The sequence below is a fragment of the Armigeres subalbatus genome, chromosome 3, assembly GCF_024139115.2.
Source record: "Armigeres subalbatus isolate Guangzhou_Male chromosome 3, GZ_Asu_2, whole genome shotgun sequence".
Classification (NCBI taxonomy): domain Eukaryota; kingdom Metazoa; phylum Arthropoda; class Insecta; order Diptera; family Culicidae; genus Armigeres; species Armigeres subalbatus.
The window spans coordinates 2,123,676-2,149,223 of NC_085141.1; the positions used below are offsets into that span (position 1 = coordinate 2,123,676).

Below are 25,548 nucleotides of genomic sequence, written 5' to 3' on the forward strand. Positions count from 1 at the left end.
GAGGGGACATTTCCGTTTTAGCACCAAAATATGCCGTGCGGCGACTCTTTTTTTGTGTTTTCCCACCAATGAGATGGTTATTCAGCTCGAAATCGATAATTGACCACATTGGCCACTCTTGGAACCTATGAGGTGCCCCCGGGGAACCCGTAGAAAGGGACATTTCCGTATTAGCACCAAAATATGCCGTGCGGCAGCTCTTTCGTCATAATTCTCCACAGAATAGATTATTATGCGCTTGAAATCGATAAGTGACCACATTAGCCACTCTTGGAACCAATGAGATGCCCACGGGGAACCCGTAGATGGTGACATTTCCGTTTTTATACCAAAATGAATAAGTGACCACATTTTCCATTTTGGAACCTATGAAGTACCGTCGTGGAGCTCATAGGAGAGGACATTTCCGTGCTTACTCTTACTTAGGGCCGATGCCCACGTAGCGTGTTTTCAAGCTGCGTACACGCCGCGTCCACGCAAGGTACCCGGCATCAAATGTAGTCGTGCACACGTTTACGTGCAAGCAGCGTGAAAAAACTTTACGTGGACATCGGCCCTTAAAGACATGCCGTGCAGCGGCTCTTTCACTATAATTTTCCATCAAATAGTTGGTTATGCTCTTGAAATCTAATATCAACCCGGGGGAACCCCAGACCCAGTTTCGGTAATTGTGGAGTGCCGTGAAGAATCCATTGAAAGTGTCTGTGCACACAGAATCTCACTCACTTTTTAGGAACTTTTCCTCAACCGAATTACTCGCAGTAAATAGCATTCGACGAAAATCTTACCCTATTGTTTCCTATTGAAAATTGGCCAGATCGGACTATGGGCTCCGAAGCTATGGCTAAAATACTAATTTCAGCAGCTGCATGGAAAAATCACTTTTCTGGCACTTATGCTCAAAATTTTAGAATGCAAATAAACAAATATGAAAAATAAAAGCTATCTACCTATTACTGCTATATTAGACTTTTCTTATATATTTCTCAACCCTTTTGAACGAACGATAAAGGCACCATCACCACTAGGTTTAAATGGAAATGTATTCTTCTACGGGCTCCCGGGGGCACCTCATAGGTTCTAAGGGTGGACAATATGTCAATAATCGATTTCGAGGGCACCTATTTGGACGAAAATCACGACGAAAGAGCCGCCGCATGACATATGTAAAAATGGAAATGTCATCTTCTACGTGTTCTCCGAGGAAGCCTCATAGGTTTCAAATGTAGCCAATGTGGTCACATATCGATTTCGAGCGCACGTCCATCTGTTTGATAGGAAAACACCAAAAGAGCCGCCGCACGGCTTATATTGGTATAAAATGAAAATGTACCCTTCTACGGGTTCCCTGGGGGCCCCTCATAGGTTCTAGGCGTTTCCAATGTGGTCACTTATCGATTTCAAGCGCATAATCATCTATTGTGTGGAAAATCATGACGAAAGAGACGCTGCACGGCATATTTTCGTGCTAAAACGGAAATGTCCCCTCCTGGGGGTTCCCCGGGGCACCTTGTATGTACCAGGAGTGGCCAATGTGGTCACTTATCGATTTCAAGCGCATAACCATCTGCTTGGTGGAAAATCATGACAAAAGAGCAGCCGCATGGCATATTTTGGTGCTAAAACGGAAATTTCCCCTCCTGCGGATTCTCCGGGGGCACCTTGCATGTACCAGGAGTGGCCAATGTGGTCACTTATCGATTTCAGGCGCATAACCATCTGCTTGGTGGAAAATCATGACAAAAGATTCGCCGCACGGCATATTTTGGTGCTAAAACGGAAATGTTCCCTCCTGCGGGTTCCCCGGGGGCACCTTGCATGTACCAGGAGTGGCCAATGTGGTCATTTAGCGATTTCAAGCGCATAACCATCTGCTTGGTGGAAAATCATGACAAAAGAGCCGCCGCACGGCATATTTTGGTGCTAAAACGGAAATGTCCCCTCCTGCGGGTTCCTTGGGGGCACCTTGCATGTACCTGTAGTGGACTGTAGTATAATATAATCCCTACAGTAGCAGGAGTGGCCACTTTCATCGGAAGCCCTCTCATGGACCATACATTACCGTTTTAAGAGAATATATGAAGAATTATCGATCGAATGGCATATATGGAGCGATTTTTATGCTCCCCTTATATGACCGACAAGGTCCCCGTGGAAGTCGTTTCCCGGTGGCCATTGTCTCCAGAACCAGCATATCACCACATAGCCACAAAATTGATGAGTTTATCTTTCGAACGGTATATAAACTTTGTAATTCGGTTATAATTTGACTGTTTTATAAGCATTTACATTTCTGGCTAACATCTTATTCGTAACTTTTTTTGTGGGGTCGTTCCTGTTGCACCTTAAAATACTTTTTTCATGTCAGATGCTTCATTTCCACAAAATATTAAAAGTCAAGAAATTTCAGAACGATCGGATTATCAGGTAAAAAGTTATTCTACTTTGAAGTTTCGTTTTGGGTCATATTGACCCCAACATCTTACTAAGGTTAAGAAAGCGCTCGGAACCGAAACAGCTTTCACAGATGAAGGAGAGAAAAAAGAATGGCAAATGTATATTTCATTTTTTGAGTTATTTTGAATTATACCATCATCTTGCATAACGATCTTCAACACAAAAGTTTATCGTATAACTTTTGAGCCAATGTTCTGACATGTGTTATTCACTTATTTTTTATTCTTCTACTTCCTGAAAGTCCGTAGTTCATTTTGTGTCGTTTCGGTCGACTTCATTCTTCGATGTTTTCAGATTTTACCAAATCTTGGAACAGAGGAACCATTTTTACGGGAAAAGCTTAAACGATTTTTCGTTCGAGCATATGGCTAATAGGGACCGATTTACGTTCGGATTTTTTCTTGTCCTGAAATGAAAACTCCTCACCATGCTCCCGAATCGTATTGCAAACTGCTCCGATGCTCTTATCTTCTATTTTCGCCATCTGACTCAGTGAATATTGGGAATAGTGCACCATTCGTGCAAGGTCTGTTTGCGCTTTTCTAGGAAAAGGCTTCGTATTTCTATACAAACTTAATCAAATGGCACTTATAAATCACAGAGCGATAGATTGAAATGTAGACAATGATGTACAGTATTTACCTGTTTTTTAAACTTCATCTGATGAGTACAATAGGAGCGCATCAAAATCGTGCTTTCTATAAAACAATGGTTTGAAATATTGACTTTATGCAATCTGTACATGGGTCTCAGCTCATGATAATCTGTGCATGGAATCAATGGAAGATTGTAATAACATCATCCATTCGCTGGTTGAGTGTAGTAAGAAGTGAAAGGTGATATATAATAAACGAGAAGTTAAGTGAGAAGTAAGAAGTATTAAGTGAGAAGATGAGGTGAGAAGTGAATGAGCATGAGCATGATTGACCGCCCACGGTTGCTACTCCGTTATTGCCAGGGCAGCTGTAATTACACAGAGAATCAACAGATGACGTTCGGGACTAACGTCATCTTCAATGTCTAAGAACTGGTGACCCAAAAATAAGCAATACCAGCGCCGGCCGTGTCCGAATGCAGGTCAATTGATGAATAGGTAGGAAATTGTTGAAGAGTCATCCACACTTCCACGAGAAATCACGGGGATGTTGGATATATGAGGTAGGGAGTGTGGCATGGTTCGTTTTGGTAAACGATCTGCCGTGTGTAGCGTGTAGTTTGATTTAAACAAAACAATCGTACACAACTGGATGCGAACTAAATTTTCACTTTCTGATTAACTTACTCATCCGCACAATGCAGAACAAAATTTCGGTAACCAGCCGATCGTTTTGCTTTCGGCACAAAACAAAAATAAATTGCGACGACCGGCCGATAGCTCTGCTTACTGGAGAATCACGACTGAACAAGAAGCAAATTCACACCTTACGGTGAGGTGACAGGAGAGAAAATATAAGCTATAATTCAGAAGCGAGAAATGGTAAGTGCATGGTGAGAAGTCGACAGTAACAAGAAATGAGAAGTGGTAAATTAGAGAAAAGTGAGAAGTGATAAGTAAGAAATAAGATGTGAGAAATGCGAAGTGAGTTGTGAGGAGTGCAAAGTGAGAAGGTGGAAATGAAAAATGAGAAGTGATAAATTAGAAGTGTGAAGTAAGGAGTGAGAACAGGAGGAAGAAGAGACAAGGAAGCAGAAAGAAGTGAGGAGTGAGAAGTTAAGAGTGAGATGTGAGAATTGAAAATTGTTTCCTACTTTCTTCTACCTTTTTATCTCCCTTCTACCATCTACCATATTTTTTTCTTCTCTCTTCCTTCTACGTTTTCCGTTTTCACTATTTTTCATGCCTTTTTCGATCTGCATTTTTCTTATTTTTGTTAACTTCTTTCTACTTTCTTATTTTTCTTCCTTATTCCTACTTTCTTCATCCTTATTTCTTTTTTCTTATTCTATAATCCTTTTTCATTTTCCTTTTTTCTTCAGGCTACTTCTTTCTACCTTCTTCTTCTTACCTTCTATATTCTTCCTTTTTCCTTTTTACTACTACCTTCTTACATCTTTTTTCTTTTTTTCACTGTTTCCTTCGTCCTCTTCGATCTTCCTTCTTCTCTCTTCCTTCTGCTTTATTCCATCTTCTTTCTTTTGCCTTTCACGTATACCAAGTATCCAGTAACATTTAAAGTTTTATGACGTTCTTGAAAATTATAATTTTCTCTACAAGAGTGTTATAAAACCAACATAAAAGCAAAATGTTACTAGGGATACGTAAAGGCTATAGGATCACTCCAAAACCGAACTTTTGATAGAAGGCTCGGAAATCTATAGTGTTATATACCAATCGACTCAGCTCGACGTCTGTATGTGTGTATGTATCCCGAGCAGCACAAATCAGACAAAAATGGTTACAGCAACTTGATTGTGACCGAATCTGGTCACATATCAGTTGCAGAAACCAATGAGGAACATGTGTGTTGCTAGGGTATGTATGTGTGTGTACAAAAAAAAGTGAGACACACTTTTTTGTACTTAGCCTTATCCGATTCGCTTGCAACATGTTGCATCCGACGCGGAATCCTTCCTAAGTTTTCGTTAATGAAAATTGGCCCAAGCGGCCATTGCGTTCCGGAGTTATTAAAAAACATTGATTTTTCCCACTTCCCCCGTTTGGAAGAAAAAAAATTCAAAATCCAAAAACTACTGCAATGAGTTCAAATGAACGTAAATAAATGTGAATTGATGGAAATAACTGAATCTATCTCCCTAAAGTGCAATTTTGACCTCTCTTATGTGCTTTTCTTGTTACTCTTATATGTTTTCTTGTTTTATAATACACGAGAAAGGCACCATCACCGCTAGGTGGATTATTCAGGGTTTTTTTTTTTATTTCTTATTGCTTCTTTTTTCTATGAACTCTGTCAAAACTGGTGGCTGGCAGAGAACGTGGCAGTCTAAATGGTGTTGGTCGCAAGGTGGAATTTTTTTTTCGAACTTTATTTAAGTGTTTTTTAATCTACACATTAAGTTCAACACCGTGTGGAAATGGATAGGATGCGATTTGAGGATGTCGACGAATTCATATATCTTGGAACACTTGTTACATGTGATGATGACATTAGCAATATGAAAAGACGTGTTGCGGTGGCTGCAAGGAGGACTTTCTAAGGTTTGTGTAGCTAGTTTAAGTCTCGCAGCTTACAGACAGCGACAAAGCTAGCTCTGTACTAATCGGTGATTCGTCCAGTCGCCCTGCACGGTTATGAAGCATTAAGGTGGACCACTGTTATATGAAGAAATTCAAAATCATTTTTTCGAGACGTTTTTTCGTAGACGTTTTTGGATCCCAGAAGCTACTGTACAAATTTCAGCCAGATCCGTCAAGTCTAAGTGAATGCTCAACGAGCATAAAGTTTATATGGAAAAAATCGACAAAATATACCGGGAAATGTACTTTCCACTTTTTTACCCCTCTAGGTTGCGCTGTAGTTGTTAAATCTCGCTCATTATTGACATTTATTATCTTTACATTATTACGAGGAGGCTCCTAAAAACCGCGAGTGATTTTGTCAAAAAATAAAAAAAAAGTTTTCGAGCGGAAAATACTGCGCTCAATACTTGGTGGCATGGTGGGCAATGGTAAATGGCGCACGCGCATGAATCACGAGTTGTACCAAGGGTACAAAAATGCAGACATCGGCAGGCAGGCTGTGTGCAATCGAGAAAGATGCGTTTGGTGCGTTTGGCGAAATTCGTGACCTTTTTAGCACTTTAGGGTGTTGGTTATGGCGCATCGAATGACAAAAAGTTCTAGTTTAATCGTTTTTGAAATACGAACGTTTTTTTATGGACAGGCAATCAAAATCCAATTATAAATTAGGCCGATACAAATATTAAATTTATTTTATGTTTGACAGCTCTTGGAAAGTACGAGGGGGGGGGGCAAAAAATACAAGGAAATGAAAAAAAGTACAAAATGCAAATAATCGATGAAAAATTTGAAATTTTAATGGAAAATGATAGCAAACAATGTTTAAAGAAAGCAAGGGATATGAAGATTTGTAATTGTTATCCAGTAGTGAATTTAGCATAAACTTTTTAATACTGGAAATACTGGAACTTATTTCTTTATAAATGTTTGATTTTCTTTTCGGTGCTGTTGAATCTATAACACATTTTTTTACTGTTAGAATTAGAAGCTTTTGTTTAAGTCAAGCCTGAAACTCAAACTGGTTAAATCATAAAGGGCAATGGTCAGACGAACATTTGAAATCAAAGATGTGTTGTCTGAACCTAGCTGTTTTATTAAGTTCTTGCATAGGTTTCGAATTGCAAATCCCGGATTATACGGAATACATGTGAAATCTGAAGTAGAATCGGTGGAGCACATCATATTAGCATACCCATTAGAGTGATTCAAATTTTGACTTTTTTGCTTCCTGATGTTTAAACGATTGCTGAAAAGTCAAATTTTGAATCACTCTAATGCCCATGTTCCTTAAATTATTGGGATGCCATGCTCCTTGTTGGTGACATAGATACAATCTCGTCAACTCGTAGAGAGGATGCAATGGACGCTAAACTCACCCATGCAAGAGTCGTAAGGAAGTCATTTCGACTCATGCACGACGGTTGCTGCCGGCTTGGGCACTTCCAACCCCCGCATGATCTGATATGTCTTCTCAGGTGTCTAGATGCAGATTTTCGTTTACCTTACTCCAAGCAAAGGTCAAAACACTGAAAACAAACTAGCTTTTTGAGGGTTACAGTTCCACTTGTTTTATGAAAAATAAATAATTCTTCCAAGCAAGTTCTAAAATAAATCTCTATTCAGAAAAAAATAATTTAAGCTCTCTTTAGTGGAATATATTCAACCGTCTAAGACGAGTTAAGTATACTTAACTCGTCGAAATCTATATTACTTTGTAAAAATAGCTAATCAAAGTTACACCACAGATAACAGATATTGAGGCTGGTATCCGATACGTGTGTAAACATCCAGGTAGCGTTTTTAAAGCTGCGTGCACGCCGCGTCCACGCAAGGTATCCAACATCAAATGTAGTCATGCACACGTTTACGTGTTGTCTGATTTCTAAGGAGATCCAGGAGATCCTAGCTCTGCCTCTTCTGTGATGTCCTGCCGAATTCCTGTCTAACGTTTGCCTGCATATTTCGTTCTTATGTGGTGCATTGCCGGCCTACGTCCATTCACACTGTAGAGTTGTTGTTAATATCGAATTTCGATGGCATCGTCGATGGGGCTCAGCTTCGGCTCGGCATTCGGGATCCAGATATGAGATCACCAGATCCGAGCTGTAAAACGTAGACATCGGTTGATGAATACTTGCTAATCTATGTGATCTCTGCTAATACGCACAAGGTCTTACTGACGTAGAACATCACAGATTTAACGTATCCAAGGTTTGGGGCATTGCCTGGACCGATTGGATCTCCATGTTCTATGTTTATCTTTGGCCGCCGCCCGACGTTGGCTGGCTTTGGTTTTTGACCTTTTTCCACTGTTTGCTCGTCTACCGTGGAGTTGTTGAAAATGGAGACGGTTCCTTCTTGAGTCCGTAATAAACGCAGCGCTGACATCGCGTTTGACTATCATCGTCTAATTGGCGAGATCCGAAAACGCATTGCTCGAATTCAGCGGCGGGAGATCAACATAGACCAACTAGAAGATCCAGCTGTGAAGAGATCGTTTGTTGAAGTACTTGAAACTCGGGTAGTGGATGTTCTGGAAGGTGGCAGCACAGAAGAGAAGTAAGTGGCGAAGAATGCTTTATCGAAACTTACGAGAACAACTTGGGTGAACTGCGCACTCAGCGCAAATAATGGATTACAGAAATTATTATGATTACCCGTCGAAAGATTGAGGAGCGTAGAAAAGCAAAGGCTGAGGGACGGGAAGAATCAGAGGAGTTAAGTACGAGTCCCGTCAACGATATGTATCTCTATAGATGAAAGTAGGGCGCTGCTACAGATGGAAAAGGCGGGCATGGGTCGACTTCCTTTCCGATGAACAAAGGATGACTGCAGCAACCGGAGGTTATTGCCTCAATTACTCACTGACTTGGGCATCTGAAAAGTTGGTTCGTTAAGTTTGAATAGCTTCTTCAAGTCTCATCCAGTTTTTTTTTCGAAAAGCAGCCATCCGAGGCATAAAATCTAAAGGGGCCCCACCCAAGTAACATTTTGAATTCTATTTGGATTTATTCAAGTTTTATTGCAGTTTTATCAAGGATTCGCATAAACTGTAGAGTTTTATCATAGTTTTCATCTAGTCCAAGTTATCTCAAAACTAAATTCTCTTATATAATAGTTTTATGATATGCTCCAGGTCCATCTTAAGCTGTTTCTTTTGATAAATTATGCAGCAAGAGCACTCTATCCCAATTGAAACAAAAAAGGTTTGAGAAAGTTTTATTGTACTCTTCATTAAGAAAGAACGATCTTGAAAATGCCCTTATAAAACTTCCTTAAAACTATGTGGTTTTGATTGAGAGAAAGTGCTCTTGTTGAAGAATGCATCAAAACAAACAAAACATAATGTCAAATTGGACGCAAATAAGTGTATAAATTAAAAACAAGTGGATCAAAAGCAAAAATAATGTAAATTTATCCCATATATGGAAACTCCATTTGCGCAGGCATCTGTTTTTTTTTTCTATCGGAGTTTTCTTTCTATCGGATCATCAGCTGCAGTTTTCTTTCTATCGGATCAAATTTACCACCAGCTGTCTTGATCTTCCAATACCAGGCAGATTTCATATCCTCCCATTTATCATATGATCGATCAATTTTCCTCAAAATACCCCAAGCAACCAGAAGTTCAGATTTTACTTAAATTTACTCTTAACCGAACTAATTGGTTCACTATGGTTCACATCAAGTTCCAAGCATCCTTAACGGAACTTTAAAGTTCACTTTAACGCTCCCACCATACGAAAAATTACTTAAAATGAGAGCTGATTAAGCCAAAATAGCCCTTCTTATCCGAACTTCTGGTTGCTTGGGACATTTCCTCGATTTTTTGGGAATTTCATAACCATCTGGGTACAATATACAAGCGAATTTAACCAGTTTTCAACGGACGGTTGAGCTACACAACAAATACTGGCAAGTTAAGTATTTATACGATAGATTTTTGAAATCTTTAACATATTGTTGCAAAATCGCGACTAAAAATCATTATCGAACTATCAACTCTACTCGTATTTCGAAGCTGGTTTATTTTTAAAAGTATTAACTATTTACTTTTTGATTAAAAATAAAAATAACTAACAGGTAAACAAATAAGTTATATGCATTTCTTTTTCAGTTGAATTGCATGTTATTATATGACAATATTCGCAAAATGGTTGATTTCGGCTCAATCTGTGTCGTTTTTTTATTGCAATCATGCGTGTCAAGGTCAACTACTGAAAACCATCACAAACAGTGAAATCAAAACATTTTGCGCTCCAATACTTTGTTCTCGATTGTTATTTATATAGATAGATGGATATTATGAACCTGAGGAGCAGTAACCCAATTAAGTTTTAATTTAATTCAGCATTTTGTGCAGATATTCAGTTTAGTAAATATTTAACGGGGAACTATTTCCAAATGAACGACTTGTTTTCAATGGATATGTAAACGACATGTTATAATAAAAGCACCAAACTTATAACGCTCTTCAATAAAACTTCTTAGTTTTGACCAGCACTAGTTAGTTTTATTCAATACAAAGTAAGCTTCGTCAAGATTGCGATAAATCTAGTTCAATTTATCATGCTCCTGCATAAACCTAACAGGTTTTGTATGAGATAAAGTGGTTTTAATCCAATCTTATGATGGTTTTCGATAAAACTATTGAAATCATGGCGGATTATCGTCTACGAAAAATTTCTTGATGGAAGCCATTTCTATATGAACGCTGAAAACCTTGCTGAAAACTATTTGTTTTCATTTTACATGCATGAGTCATTCCATAGATTGGGGCATAAAACAAATATTACATCTGCGAAATAAAAAGTAGAGAAAAATTTATTTTTTTGGGTATGTACAATTTTTTAAATAAAAATAGTTTTTCAAAATAATACTATATCTTGCAATATAAATAAGGCGCATTTAATATTTGTTACATTTATTCGGAAAAGCATCGACAAAGTGGTTGTGGCATGTGGAATTACACGATCACAATGCAATTAAGTTTAAATTTTTCAACGTATCCATAATAATTTTCATCATTATGAGATACTGTTCGATTTGGTTCAGACAAAATTCAATATAAACAAGTATAAACATCAGCGGATCTAGATAACGAAAATACATGCTGTCAAATTCGTTAATAATCCTATCAGGGTTTTATGCTGATCTTTCATGCCATCATAAGCTCACTTTGATAAAACTAACAAGTTTTAAGCGAACCTTGGAAAATGGTCTTGAACACCTTCTCAAGAGTGGGCCTCTTTCGTCTTATAGTGGTTTTATGGCTGTCTTGGAGCAAGCTTGTAGGACAATTGGCTTTAAATGTGGTTTTAAGGCACTAGTCTAGAAGTGTGCTTCAAGTGCCTCATAAAATTAATTTTGCTACTTGGGCAAGGACGACCGGCTGTCTGTGCGAATGTTGTAGCAACTATTATGCAATATTGTGCCCCGCTCCTCATCATTCTGGAGCAGGTCAACAAGCTGGAATTGGCCCAGGGATGCAAGAGATTTTCAGATAGAATCGGAAGTTTGTCAAACCCAATTTGGATAGCCGCTGATGTGAGGCAAGGATGCATTTCATCTCCACTGTTACTTCTCAATCGATGAGATCTTGGTGGGTGCGAGATTGACCGTGTACCATACCTTAGCTAATGATCACGAAATGCTATATTAGTGCTGTGACGCTCTTTTATGCGGAGTGGACTCAATGAGCTGACCGTGTGCTTCTTTGTGGCGGGTATCAACCTCCGCAGGACCAGGTAGTTGAGTGTCAACTGGAACGGACTCTCAAGCTTTTCAGTAGCCGGACGATTGTAGGATTTCTATATCTTTACAATTTGATATCATCAGATAGCGAAATTGAGATCGACATGGAAGCACGAATCAGAAAGGCTGGCTACCTTCGCGAGATTTCGAAATATTTTGAGACTCAATCGGATTGATCCACACACTAAAATTCGAATGTACTACTCTATCGTGAAACGTGTTTTATATAGGCAGGCAAAGATTCAGGCAATTTATCATTCTGACGGCCTTACAGATGGATATCGGACACCTAAAAGCATTTGATGATGATCAATAAGAATAGATGATCAAGAACGTGGATGGAAATGGGTCGGCCACATATTGCAAGGGAGCTTAGACGGAATCTGTAAGCAAGAGTCCGTTTGATATTCTTGACCTGATAGGATATATAATATTTATGCCAATAGAGATATATGTTTGTATTTTCATTTAAAATTCTCTTGGCGACAAATTTATGATCTTTTTAATTTAAATTTAAAAAATAAAAATCAGGCGAAAAAAAAATTTTTTCACGCTTTCAATATTTTTGAAAATTTATCAATTTATTTTTTTATTTATATATGTATGTATAAAAGTGCGAAAAAAAGGATTTTTTTTAATCTTTAAGTGATTTTTTAATTTTAAAATTAAGTTCATCACTGGAAAAAACAGAATCGGATAGGCAGCCCCCACAGAGAAGTGATGATTTTCGCTTTGTTTTCGCTTATTTTGTGCTGGGACCCGCATAGCTGTGTAGAACAAATTGAAATGCATCATCACAACCAGTGCTCCCCGAGTGTGGAGCTTTTCTAATCTAATCTAATCTCATACTTGCGCAGCCAATACTTGAAAGCATCCTGGAAAATGACGGTTTCTAAATTCCGTCATTTTTCTTTTCGTACGGCCAGGCCAACTACGCAGTATGTACCGCAGAGATGATTTCTAGATACTGAGCGACTTCAGAAGTTGTAAACCCTTAAAGTCGATCCATACCATGAAATCGAGGGGATAGGAAGAAAGCGTGGACCTCCCGTACCAAACGCTTCCAGTTAGCATAGCATAGCATATCTGACCGCACACTATCCTGGGTTGGCTGTCGATAGGGACGTTAGATGCGCCAGAAAAACAGCCTGGGGCTTGGCATGTTTTTCATTCAACGATCCCTTTGTTCAACACCTGGCCAGGTCCTTACGATCAGTGGGGAGTTGGGTGGGAAGTGTTGATTAGATACCTACTTAAGAAGATGCGGAGAACTCGCGCGACCTTCATAGGTATCTGGAGTTGGAATTTGGATGGGTTATTAGGGGTGCTTTTCTTGGCGAAAAAGCGTGAATAATATATTTTTATTGGTATTGATATTGTAAAAGGTGATGTTTTGTTCTTGAATGTAATATGAATGAATATATTTTGGCAAAACAATTCCATTGATTTTGCATTCTGCAGCATATTTCTGAAATAATAAATTGTAGTAATATTAGAGTGTGATGTAGTGTGATGGGTCTTCAGAATCTACGTCAGCACCCAATGTTTCTGAAAGTGAAGATAATTGTCATTTGGTTAGGTAAATCGTTTATGAAAAGATGATTGTTTATAAATGTTTATGCGATATTATTTAAAATATATGAAACTCCATGGTAATTTGAGAAAATGTATGGGAATATTAAGAATAAGTGCATAAAAAAACATTGAAATTTATGAAAATCAAAGGAGAGCAAATTGATCCTTGGTGTGAAACAAACTTCACCAGCAACACTTGTTTCAGCTGAAAAGAAAATATAAATATTTAGATTGGGATTACATTATTTGAAAAATAGTTCCCTGACCGAAGGACCTCAGCTTCAAGAAATCAGCGTCACTAGATCACCGTGTGTCAAAAATTATAAAAATACAAATGGTAAAAATTATTAAAATGAATATGTTTCTTCTATTATATTGGAAATGTTACCTTTCCTTTGTATCTTGTCAGCTCCTCCAGTTTTTCTAAAGTTTGATTATCGAACGTATTAAAATATTGTCAGATAATAACGTCTTAGGCAAATGATGCCCTCTCGATCTTCCTGTATTTTTAGTAAATTTTAATAAATATTTTAATGAAAATGTGAAAAATAGATATTAGAAAATGTGACAATATGAAGGGATCAAAATATGTATATATAAAAATATGAGAATATGAAAATATAAAAAAAAAATTAATATGAACATTTGAAAACATAAATAATAATGAATATGATAGTAAATAAAAATATCAAAATATGACAATATATCCATATTGTCATATTTTGATATTTTTATTTACTATCATATTCATGAAAATATAAATCATGAATATATGGAAATATGTTATATAACTGAAATATGAAATATAAGAAGTAAAGATTGAAACAAGCAAAATTATGAGAATATATCACATGAAAGCATAAGAAAAAATATAAATAAATGAAAACATAAACATATAAAAATATGAACGCACGAAGAAACGAAAATATGAAAACAAGATAAAATGGAAATATAAAAATTTGAACATAGGAAGACATGAATAAATGATAAAATGAGATCGTGATATTATGAATACATTTTTGAAAAATATTTAAATACAAATATGAAAATATATAAGTCAAAAATATAGTTCCTTATCAGTAGTGTATGGCAGCATAAAAATACAACATAATGAAATTATGAAAGCATAAAAATAAAAAAATATATGATAAAAAAATAGCAAAATTTGAAAATATGGGAGTATAAAAATATGACATTATGAAATTAATTAAATATAGAACATATAAATATGGAAAAGTGAGGAAATAAATATACGAAAATAAGAAATTATTCAAATTCCAAATTCATCAAAAAATGAAAGTGGAGTAAAACTCATGTTTCTTCTGAAATTACTGTCCAGATTGCTATCAGAAATCAAGGTAGGTGTAGTCCTTGATTTTAATCTAAGACAGAAATTACGAAAGCGTGAGGATTACTTCTCCGTACTACGCCCATCTGTACCGCAACTAGGGGAGGGAAAGGAAATGTTGGTGTGATACTTAAAGAGAGGCTCTTTCCTCAGCGACACCCTCATAAGTACCACGGAGTTGGATATTGGGAAGGTATTCGTTGGGTCAGGATTTGCCTGTAGCTGGCAATGTGACCATGGTAGATCTTACCCCGTAACACACCACGTAAAGGTGTCTACCCAGCGTTACGGGTACGTACCAAACGCTTCCAGTTAGTATAAATAATAATCAAATATTATATTAATGAATTTTTCGTTGGGAGCGAAGCTATTTAAAAGTTATGAAATGCTCCATTCGGAAAGTGATGGTTGACGTCGTGTTCAGAATAACTACGTTCACTATAAATAAGAAAAGAAGAAGAAAATCATCATTAGTAGACGGTAGCTTCTTTCCTCGGTAACAGATGTGATGAAAATTCTGAAAATAAAAGAAGCGCTAGCACAACATTAGAAGATTGGATACTTTAATTATACTCATGTTATTTTTGAAATGCTTTTCCAGACTGCTATCAGAAATCAAGGGGGGTTAAATCCTTGATTCCAATCTAAGAAAAACATTACAGGGACATGAGTATTACTATCTGCGGTTGAGAAGCATCTAGGAAGTTGGAAGGAAGGATTAGTGTAGTATTTACTTAATGACTTACCGACAATTTCATAAGCACTACAGAATTGAAAATTGGGGAAGGTTTTCGTTGGGTCAGGATTTGCCTGTAGCTGGCAATGTGACCGTGGTAGATCTTACCCCGTAACACACCACGTAAAGGTGTCTACCCAGAATTACGGGAAGTGCTCCCCGAGTGTGGAGCTTTTTAAAAGAAATTTATCATGGGGTATAGGCCGCCGAAACAGTGCTCTATCATGACAGCTTGCGAAAAAAGTCTCTCACGGTATGCTATATCGTACATGTATACAATTCAATCCCTGCTTCCTTCTTTTTTCCCTTTTTCTGCTTTTCCGTTTTCCATTCTTCCTTCTTCTACTTTCTTCTTTTTTCCTTCTTTCTAACTTTTCCTTCTACCATTTTCCTTATTTATTCTTCCGTCGTTTTCAATTCAACTTCTTTTTCTACTTCCATATTTCCTCTGTCTTTAGTCAAAAATTGATTGAAATCAGTCCAGGGGTTCAGAAGTTACAAAGATCTTTTTTCATTTTCTAAACAATATACCTTTCTACACTCCTCTTTCTAACCTCATTGGCCCGCCTTATAATGTTCATAGAGAAGATGTGTTCCAAATTTGGTTGAAAACGGTTTTGATATTTCCTTTTTGAGCTATTTGCTCGAACAATGTTTGTTATTACTTTTGTTATTTTAGCAACTATATCAAACAAACTGACATCAGATTTTGCTATTCTGTTATTCATATATTAATCTGGTAAAATTTGTAATCCTTTTGCTATTTCTACTTGGGAATTCGAAAATAGGTTGAAATTTTTGTTTCTAGAATCATGATGATTGGGTCAGTATAGATAAATTATATTACTTACTTTTTATAATTTTCTACTTAAGGAGGAAGAAAATAATCCCCCAGTCGAGAATTAGCATATCATCCAAACTTAGCGAAAGTCTAACAAATCTTAAACTCCTATGTTCTACTTTTACTTCCAAAATACGGCTACGATCATGACAACTAGTCCACCCGCTCCAATGATTATTAATAATTCAGTTTTGATTATACGACGAATGTTACTGCGTGAGAATGTTATCGATTTTCCGAAACTCGACTACCGCACCATACGCAGTTGCCTTCCTCCTTGAAAACAAACTCCCTATTGCAAGACACGGCGTAGAAGCACTATACGAACTGAATGCATTTAATTTCCTCCGGACAATAATCAAATTCTAATTCCCATTCTCTGTTTTTCCATGGCGCACGTTGGATATTCGGCGGAATGCAAACAACCGTTTCAATTATTTGATGTCGTGGTGGGACTAATGAACCTTGCAATACCAAAACATCAGAGAGCTGAATAGTAAGTCGTCTCACCCCGTTTACAACCGCGCTGATTACCAAGTCGATTACAATAATCACGATAATGCTAAGAATGAGGTAAGTTGGGTAGCGTTACACATTGGATAGGAAAAAGGTTGCGGCTTTCGGCAATGAGAACGAAATTTCAACTTATATTATAAGAGCGCCATGATACCAGGATAGATACTTTTAATTTCTAGTTTCTTATTGATAGAAAGTACCTGTATTCATAGATTTTAGAATACTCGAGATCTTAAAAAACTTAAATTACCTTATAATTTTGGGGATGAACCCGTTGTAGATGAGAATTTTTACTTCGTCAAACACATACAATAATCACAAGTTGAGCATAGTTCAGTAAGTTTCTAGTATTCGAAAGACATTATTAGATTAAAGCATCTACCGCCAATAGGACAAAAAAATTGAAAGCTGTATAGTTTCATAGCGGGGATATTTAATAGGTATTAATAGGTGTTTTAGGTATTTGGAAAATTGATAAAGTCAAGTATAATTATAAGAATCTGCTTCTACCATTAACAGGCCCCGCAAACAACTGAGGTACTCGATCGATTGGGCTTATCGGATCATGACGACGACAAACTGGACGTCCAAAGCCAAACGGGCGACCAATCGCTGAACGCCATGAACGAGATCATCTACAGCGAGCGGCCATGGTACTTAACGAATGGGGTACGCTACCCGAAACCGGTGCGACGCAACCGGAAAACGAACAAACGCATCGCACGATTGCTCCCGTCGGAAACATCTCGGAGCGATCGGATAACCAACCAGCTGATGTTTGTTCCACCGAACTACGAAGCTATCAAGCGGAAGGGTAAGCTGAAAACAATCCTCCTGTACAACGGGCTGGGACCGTGGAACGTGAAAGCTGGCCGGGAGGTGTTCCTGAATTCGAAATGTCCCGTGTCCACGTGCAGTATTACGTCCGCACGGGAAAAGGCCATAACGGCGGATTTGATTCTGTACAAAGACCACTACATTCCGCCGGCCGTGCCTCGGTCAGCGCACCAGATTTACATGATGTATTTTCTGGAATGCCCCTACCACACACAGCACGTCAAGTTCCCCGACGTGTTCAACTGGACGGCCACTTATAGGTGAGTACAGTAGGTGATGTTAGAAATAATTGCCACAACCCACGCGTTTGGATGGCATTGAAAATGTGTTGGCTAGGGTTATTACACGGTTCAGTGATAAGAGTGACACACAAATCGTGTCGGCTTTTCATGAAGTACCTACATATAGGATTATAATGATTGGATAGGTTTGGAGGAAACTCATAAACAGCCCAGATGTTTGTTAGTGTTTACACCAATTTTCCAGTACGAGATTTTTTTAAATCATTATTGGGGTGTTTTTTTAATCAAGTTCAACATCAAGTAAGAGAAAAAATACTATGTTCAAGTTACTATAAAGGTCATATCACGATAAAATTGATTTTCACGATATTCTCTCAATAAATGGCTGATATTTGGACGTTACATGATACCTATAGTTTAAGGATTCGAAAAACAGATAAATTTTTCAGTTTTCTTGTAAACTGCATACAGAAATTTTAAAACAAGTTTCAAAACTGGAGAAAATGTACCAGGTATGGCCGTATTGTTCCTCAGTTGGCCATAGAAGTGAACCAGTTATGGATTAATGGTTATTTAATCTTTAATAAAACACAAAAACCTTTAAAATGTCTTCAAAAAGCGGGAAAATAATCAGTCCCTCTCCTTGGATATGTGATGTTGGACCGATGAGTGGGCTTACGACATTAGCACTGAGTCAGAGGCCTTTTTCATCAGTGATAATGATGTGAGTTCTCTTCTTTTCGGCAATACTTTTCTGATGCGTTCCCTGTGACGATGAGTCGTAGCAACGCTTATATTTAGCTAGCTAGGCATTTATTGATAAACAATGTATTCAAGACATTCGTAGGGAATTGACTGCTGGATTCACTGAGTAGAAGTTTTTTTTTAAACTAGGAACGTGGTGCCAGTCCTATTTTGTTATGTCTCACTTCGAAGAGCCATAATAAAAGATACCACACATTATAATGATGGTATATAAACAATTATTAATCTTATGACGGCTTCATTCTCGATATTTTTACTAATAGTTAGGGAATAGGCGTGATGAAGCTTTACTTTGCCATCGAAAAGTGAATTCTATAGCTGACTCATAAGTCATAACTAATCTTAAGTACATTATAGATAATAAAAGTTAGTTTGGAATCGAATAAGCTACTTATTATAGTCTTCGACTATGTTGACAAAGGAATGACAATAAAATAGACTAAATGTACGAACTGTTTCCACTTTTTACAAGACATAACTTTGAGTTTGATAGTATTGACATAGAACAAAAATCATGAAGAACTAATAACTTAGACAAACAAAGCAATTCAACGAAAGCAACCTTCTGACCATAAAAACATAAAATAATGACATCGTACAGTTAAATCTTTATGATTAAGAATGAGATAATAGGAGAGAATATTTATTAAAGTTGTAAATGCCTTTTGAGCCAGTTCAACGGGTGTCCTACGAAAGGCTGAAATACATAAGGCTGAACTCAAAAGGCATAAGGCTGAAAGTCTCAAAAGGCTAAATTTATCCCAAGGCTGAAATTGGTGGGATGAAATGAACCCCAACCATAAAGAATAAAGAATGAAGAATAAAGAATAAAGAATAAATAATAAAGATTAAATAATAAAGAGTAAAGAGTAAAGAATAAATAATATAGAATAAAGATTGAAGAATAAAAAATAAAGAATCAAAAATAAAGAGTAAAGAATAAAAAATAAAGAATAAAGAATAAAGGATAAAGAATAAGGAATAAAGGATAAAGAATGAAGAATAAAGAATAAATAATAGAGAATAAAGAATAGAGAAAAAAGAATCAAGAATAAAAAAAAAAGAGTAAAGGATAAAGAATAAAAATTGCACAGAGATGAAGGATGGAGGAAGAAAACTGAAGGAGGGAGTAGGAAAAAAAATGAAAGATTGAAGAAATAACATAGAGCATAAGCATGATTGACCGCCCACGGTTGCTACTCCGTTATTGCCACGTCAGCTGTAATTAGATGTGTAATTGTATCTGCAGAGAAATAACAGATGAAGTTTGGGACTAACATCTTCCTCAATGGGTAAAATCTGGTTACCCAAAATCAAGCAATACCAGCGCCCGCCGTGTCCGAATGCAGGTCAAATGGGGAATAGGTAGGAAAATGATGACGTGATACTCGCTTTGATGGAAGCCGACGAGTCATCTGCACTTCCACGAGAAATCATTGGGATGTTGGATATATGGGGTAGGAAGTGTAGCAGGGTTCGTTTTGGTAAACGGTTTGCCTTGTGTAACGTGTAGTTTGATGAAGTTTAAACAAAAACACAATCGAACGCGCACTAGTTAATCGACTTATCGACCGCACTTAGCAGAACAAAATATTTCGATGATCGCGCGATCACTCTGCGTACTAATAGAAACACGATAGAACACGCACTTTTTTATTTGTTAACTAATTTAATTACCCGCACAACGCAGAGCCAAATATATCAATGATTGCGCGATCGTTCTGCTTATTAGAGGAAACCCGATCTGACGCGCACTAATGTTTCATTTGTTAATTAATTTATTCACCCACACAAAACAGAACAAAATATTTCGAATATCGCGTGATCGTTCTGTATTTTTTAATTAATTTAGGGTATCCAATCATGGTTTGAACCAAATGGCGGGTTTCAGATGAGCCGTCAAAACATAATTGATTTATTTAATTAAAGAGACATGGTACAACTGCGATTTCTAGTTTATATGGAAGCTTAGTCAATTATCTTTCTAAAAACATCCTGGGTGTACATATTTGTGCTTAGTTTAATTTAAAAAACTTAATAATTACATAACTTTGATTCGTACCATGGTTTGAACTATAATGTTCATGGTTTGAACTAAATTCGTACCATGGTTTGACTACTGCAGCAGCTCATAAATATAGTACTAATCACATGCATACAACGCTGAGGAAATCTATAAAAAAAGCAAAAATGTTTTACTATTCATCTTCTCGCATTAGATTAGTAACTCGAAATGAGCAAAAATCGTCTAAATTATCGATTTGAATGCGATTTTTTCATTTTTTTTTATTCCTTTATTTTATTTGGTAGGCACTCTGTGTTACTTAACTGCTACTGTGGCATTCTGCAGCCAGAATCCACACAGAATCTATTTTTAGATTTTTTCATTATTCATTGTTGTTGTCGTTGCTGGTCCATCTTGTCGTGAGTCCATTATGTTCGTTTTGTCCATGTCGTGTATCCAATGATCGTTGCATTGTCCGGTTGCCATTTATCCGGGTAACGTTGGAGGAATGCCTCCGAGAAGAACAAGTTGTCAGTCGTCATCAGGCAGCCGTGACGGTGAGGCGTGCACCCCAATACGCCACCGCATAGGCTGCGAATTCGGCGACTGACGAGGGTTTTGGTGAAGGGGCTGGGAGTTGACCCATGACCATTCGCTTGAAAGGCGAACGTGTAGCCAACTACGCTACGGGACCCCCCTATGCGATTTTTTCATATTGGAAATTTAACCAAATTGCTCCAGCTAGGCGCATGTAGAGCTCCTAGCGGACAGCAGCAGAACATGACTGCATTTACAAGTTCAAACCACGATACATTTTAGTTCAAACCATGATCAGTTTTTACCTTGTATAAATGTTACTATTTTATCTATTTGAAACTGTTTCTCAATTGTATGATGATGTCAATCGATTACAGATAAAAATGGCTTTCTTTTGATATATTGATCTCACTCCTGTGTCATAAAATGCGTCCTTTACGAGCTTTTTGAAATTGTGCCACTGGTGGGGGGGATTTAGCGCAAATTCAGAACGTTTTTAAATCGCTTCATTTTATTACTTAAACTTTATGTACGAAAGTTTAAATGGACTTTATCACTTCCAGTACCGCCAACAGGGGTGTCATTGGGCCAAAATGTGGTATGTTCCAAGTAAATGTTACAAAGCTCTAGTAGTTAACATTGGAATCAAGTTTTAATTAGTTTGGTACAAGCTTGAATAATAAATTTACCGATGTGTGGGGAAAAAATAATGAATTATGGAAATTCTTCAAAGTTATATGTTGTTCAAAATTGGCCCATTCTCACCCCGCACAGGGGGTGACATTGGGCCGAATGAAATAGTATAGCTGTGACGATGAAATGATTCAATCGTTCATTCAAAATAATTGCCTACATTACGGCTTCAACCAACTATGTAAGGCAAATCAACTGAAGGCTTGGCCTAATCTCACCCCTTTTATGCGTGCATTGCTCGCTGCTACAAAAAACCAGAAACGTTATAAAAATATAAATAAAATTCGATAAAACAACAACAGATTATCGTAACATGATAACCAGGTATCCATCGATGGAGGACTAGTTATGTAATAGATTTGTGGGGCATTACTAACACTATTTTAATACGGGTTCATTCGCTCAATAGTTTTACATTCAAATTCCAAGCATTATCGTACGAGCACAATTAGTTCTTGGAATTTGTTTTGTGATTTCCTAGACGTGAATTTTAATATAATTTCGAACCGTTTGAAGTTTTTATCAAAATTCGTAATAGTTGCTGAGATATTAGGAGTTGAAACATTTTTCGTTTTTGGCCCAATCTTACCCCCTAGGCCCAATGTCACCCCGAACGACGGTATACCTAAAGATGCCATCCAAACTGTTTTAGGTTCATTTCCTGCCAATGAAATGGTAATTTCTACTGATTTCAAAATGGTTCAAACCTGGGATGGGACTTGCAAAGAGGAAAAAATGTAACTTGAGCTGCTGCCAGTCAACTGCTGTCACGAACTGTCAGGTGCAGCCAGCAGGTTTTTTTTGTGAAAGTATTGGTATCCTAAATAAAATATTCCGCATGAATTTTGTTTCACGAAGACTTTTTCACTTAAACGAGTATTCCAAATCATCCGTTTAGCTTATTAATAATCAGTTATAAACTTGTGTTTTATTCACGGTATAAAAATCCTTATGAAAAAGAATTTACTAATTCGTGAATTGGATACACTTTTATTGTGCTCCACCCGGGGCTTAGGTGAAACAGTCAAGGAAACAGTTGAAACTCGATAATCAACTGTGATAAAAAGAAGAACAAGTGTCAAAACAAGGAAAAAGAAGCTGTCTTTGCCGGTCTCGTCTCAGGTTCAAGGTTCAAACCATGATACGCTTTTCATTAGTTCAATCAATGATTGGATACCCTACTCGCACAACGTAGAACAAAACATGTAGGTGATCGTGGGATCAAACTGCGCGCCAAAAGTTCCTACTATTACATTGATAGTTTGATATGTTTAAATATAATCTCTGAAAAGAAAGACTGGCCTGCAATATTTTCAACATATAAATCACGGTATGAAAACGTACACTCGATTTTTATGCGGCATGGAAAAGTAGTAAGACGCCAGTATGTTCAGAACAATTATCCTACCGTACCCAATCAGGAATCTATAACAAAATTATAACTCAATTCTATCAATGGTTGTTATTTAAAACAACGTGTGTTATAATTAGATAATTCGATAAAAATGTGTCTTCGGCCAATTTTATTTCATATCAAAATTATAACAACATTAGTTATGTATATTTACACAAAATAATTGCCTACATTTTTTATATTGGAAAAAAGCGGAGGTAATCACCTCCAGTATAACTTGAATCAATGTTCGATGTTAATAGCTAGTACAAAGTTAATTGCCTACATTATGGATGGAAATCCGGCGTTGTAGCGTACCACATTTTTATACGTGATGTAGGCAATTACCATGAAAGTAGATTTTTGTACCTCATAATCATATCAACGGTAACAACCTTTGATATAATTATGTTACGGCTAGAGGGAATTTTGATATAATTTTTGTTATTTTAACAACTAACCAGCCAATTTTATAACACATTTTGTTACATTATTTTTCTGAAATAAATAACTCCCCTTGTTATAATTTTGTTATGCATTCTTGATCGGGTATATTTGTCATTTCATGTTCTACTCTGTTTTTCAAAAAACAATTTGGTATATTGGTTTAGAAGTGAAAATTGTTTAAAGAATCTTAATCAAGAAAACTAGCATTTCTGTATAAGGAACAACTGCTCTGATTTTTTCTTGTATATCAGTTATTGTATTAATTGAGCGTTTCATCGTATCGTAAAAATATGAAGCAGACAGTAGTCAAATCTTTGTTATAATTTCTGGCCACCCGCCTTTTGAATTGATGAAAGATAGAAGAAATAACATAGAAGAAGGAGAAAGTAAGACTAAGATCAAAGAAGGAATAATGATGAAGCAAAAAAATAAGGAAGAAGGTAGAAAAAGACGGAACAAGGGAGATAGAATAAAAGATGAAAGATGAAGAAAGAACGTAGAAGAAGGAAGAAGAAAAAAGCAAGATAAAGATCGAAGAAGGAGTAGTGAAGCAAGAAGAAACAAGGAAGAAGGAAGATAGAAGAAGAAAGGATAAAGATGGAAGAAGGAAGAAGGAAGAAGGAAGAAATAAGAAGGAACAAAAATGAAGAAAAAAGAAAAAGGAAGCAAGAAGAAAGAAGAAGGAAAAGAAAAAATGAAGGAAGAAGATTATATTCGTTCATAGGGGAGCGTCCACAAATTACGTAACGCTTAGAGGGGAAGGGGGTGTGGTTGGTCAAAGTGTGACGATCCATACAAAATTTTCAGATGTTTCATACAAAAAGTGTGACATAGGGGGGAGGGGGGGTTGAAAATGTCCAATTTTTGCGTTACGTAATTAATGGATCTTCCCTAGGCATATTCGTTCCGACTTTTGACAATCGTGTTTTGATTATTCAAAACATTGAATGACTTACTCAGTTTACTTCTTTATAGATTAATTCAATTGATTACCACTGAGTATGGTAGCTGCGCGCAAAAAAAAAAAACATAATTAGCCTAAATTATACTGACATTTGCCCCTTAAAATGCGACAAAATCAACAAAGAAGGCCGATGGGCTTCATTAAAAATATTCGAATGTTTAAAGCTCTGATTACTCCCTCCAAAGCGATGTTGAATAGCAGACACGAAAGACCATCACCTTGCTGTAACCGATCAATCACGAAAAGTTTTCTTCTTACCGGGGCGGGAATCGAATCCACGCTCCATAACTCATGCGTCTAGACAATTGACGTCGCTAACCACACGGCCACGAAGCCCACGAAGCCCAGGGCTGTCGTGTCAGGGCTGTTCCACCTAACACCAGGACTGGGGCTTGTGCGCTTTGAGCGACACACGGTCGCTTTGGCGGAGCCTACTTGCGGATACAGCGTTTAACAGGGCCCACTGGCAAACCTCACCACATCCTAGACAGGTACCACAACTCGTAGATGGCCTGGGGAGGGATCGACAATCCCTTGGACATAGTCCCTGTTGCCCGCGAGAGAAAAGAAGACATAAAGGAAGAAAAAACAAGGAAGAGAAATAAGGAAGAATGAAAAAAAAAACAAGGAAAAGGAAGAAATAAGAAAGCAAAAGGGAAGAATGAAGATGGAAGAAGAACAAAGAAAAAATGAAGGAAGAAGAATACAGGAAAAAAGAAGTAGGAAGAAGAAAGAAGGAACAAGGAAGGCGGAAGAAGGAAGAAGGAAATAGGAACAAAGAAGGAGAAATTAAAAAAGGAAGAACTATGGAGGAATAACTAAGAAAGAAGGTAGAACAAAAAAGGAAGAAAGAAACAGGAAGAAGGAACTAGGAAGGACTGAAGATGAAAGAAGGAAAAAGGAAGAAAAAAAAAGAAAAAAGGGAATAAAAAAGAAGGAAGAAGAAAAAACAGAGAAGGAAGTATTAAAAAAGAAGGAAGAATGAAGAAGAAAAAGAAAAAGGAAGATGAGAGAAGAATATAAAAAAATAAGAAAAGAAAAGAAAAAGAAAAAGGAAGATGAGAGAAGAATATAAAAAAATAAGACAGTAATCTTGGCAACAATCGAGAACCAAATACAAGAACCAAGAACAATAAAGTCTTGTTTCTTTCTTTGTTACCAAATTTTTTGAGCTGTGAAATTCCTTATTAAATTTGAAAGACACCAAAAATTCACGTCAAATGTAAATTCGTTCATTAA

At 37.0% G+C, this 25,548-nt stretch overlaps 1 protein-coding gene across 2 annotated transcripts in view; it reads left to right on the top strand.

Moving 5' to 3' along the window:
- The window catches only part of LOC134219330 (glycoprotein 3-alpha-L-fucosyltransferase A), a 54,449-nt gene that overhangs the window by 18,651 nt on the left and 10,250 nt on the right, over positions 1 to 25,548 (top strand). The window contains exons 2-3 of one of the 2 annotated variants that reach the window (XM_062698046.1): positions 16,396 to 16,483; positions 16,946 to 17,523. In XM_062698046.1, coding sequence (XP_062554030.1) covers positions 16,396 to 16,483; positions 16,946 to 17,523 — 666 coding nt within the window. Of the gene's footprint in view, positions 1 to 16,395; positions 16,484 to 16,753; positions 16,867 to 16,945; positions 17,524 to 25,548 lie in introns of those variants that run through there. The other variant, XM_062698047.1, reaches the window with a different exon arrangement.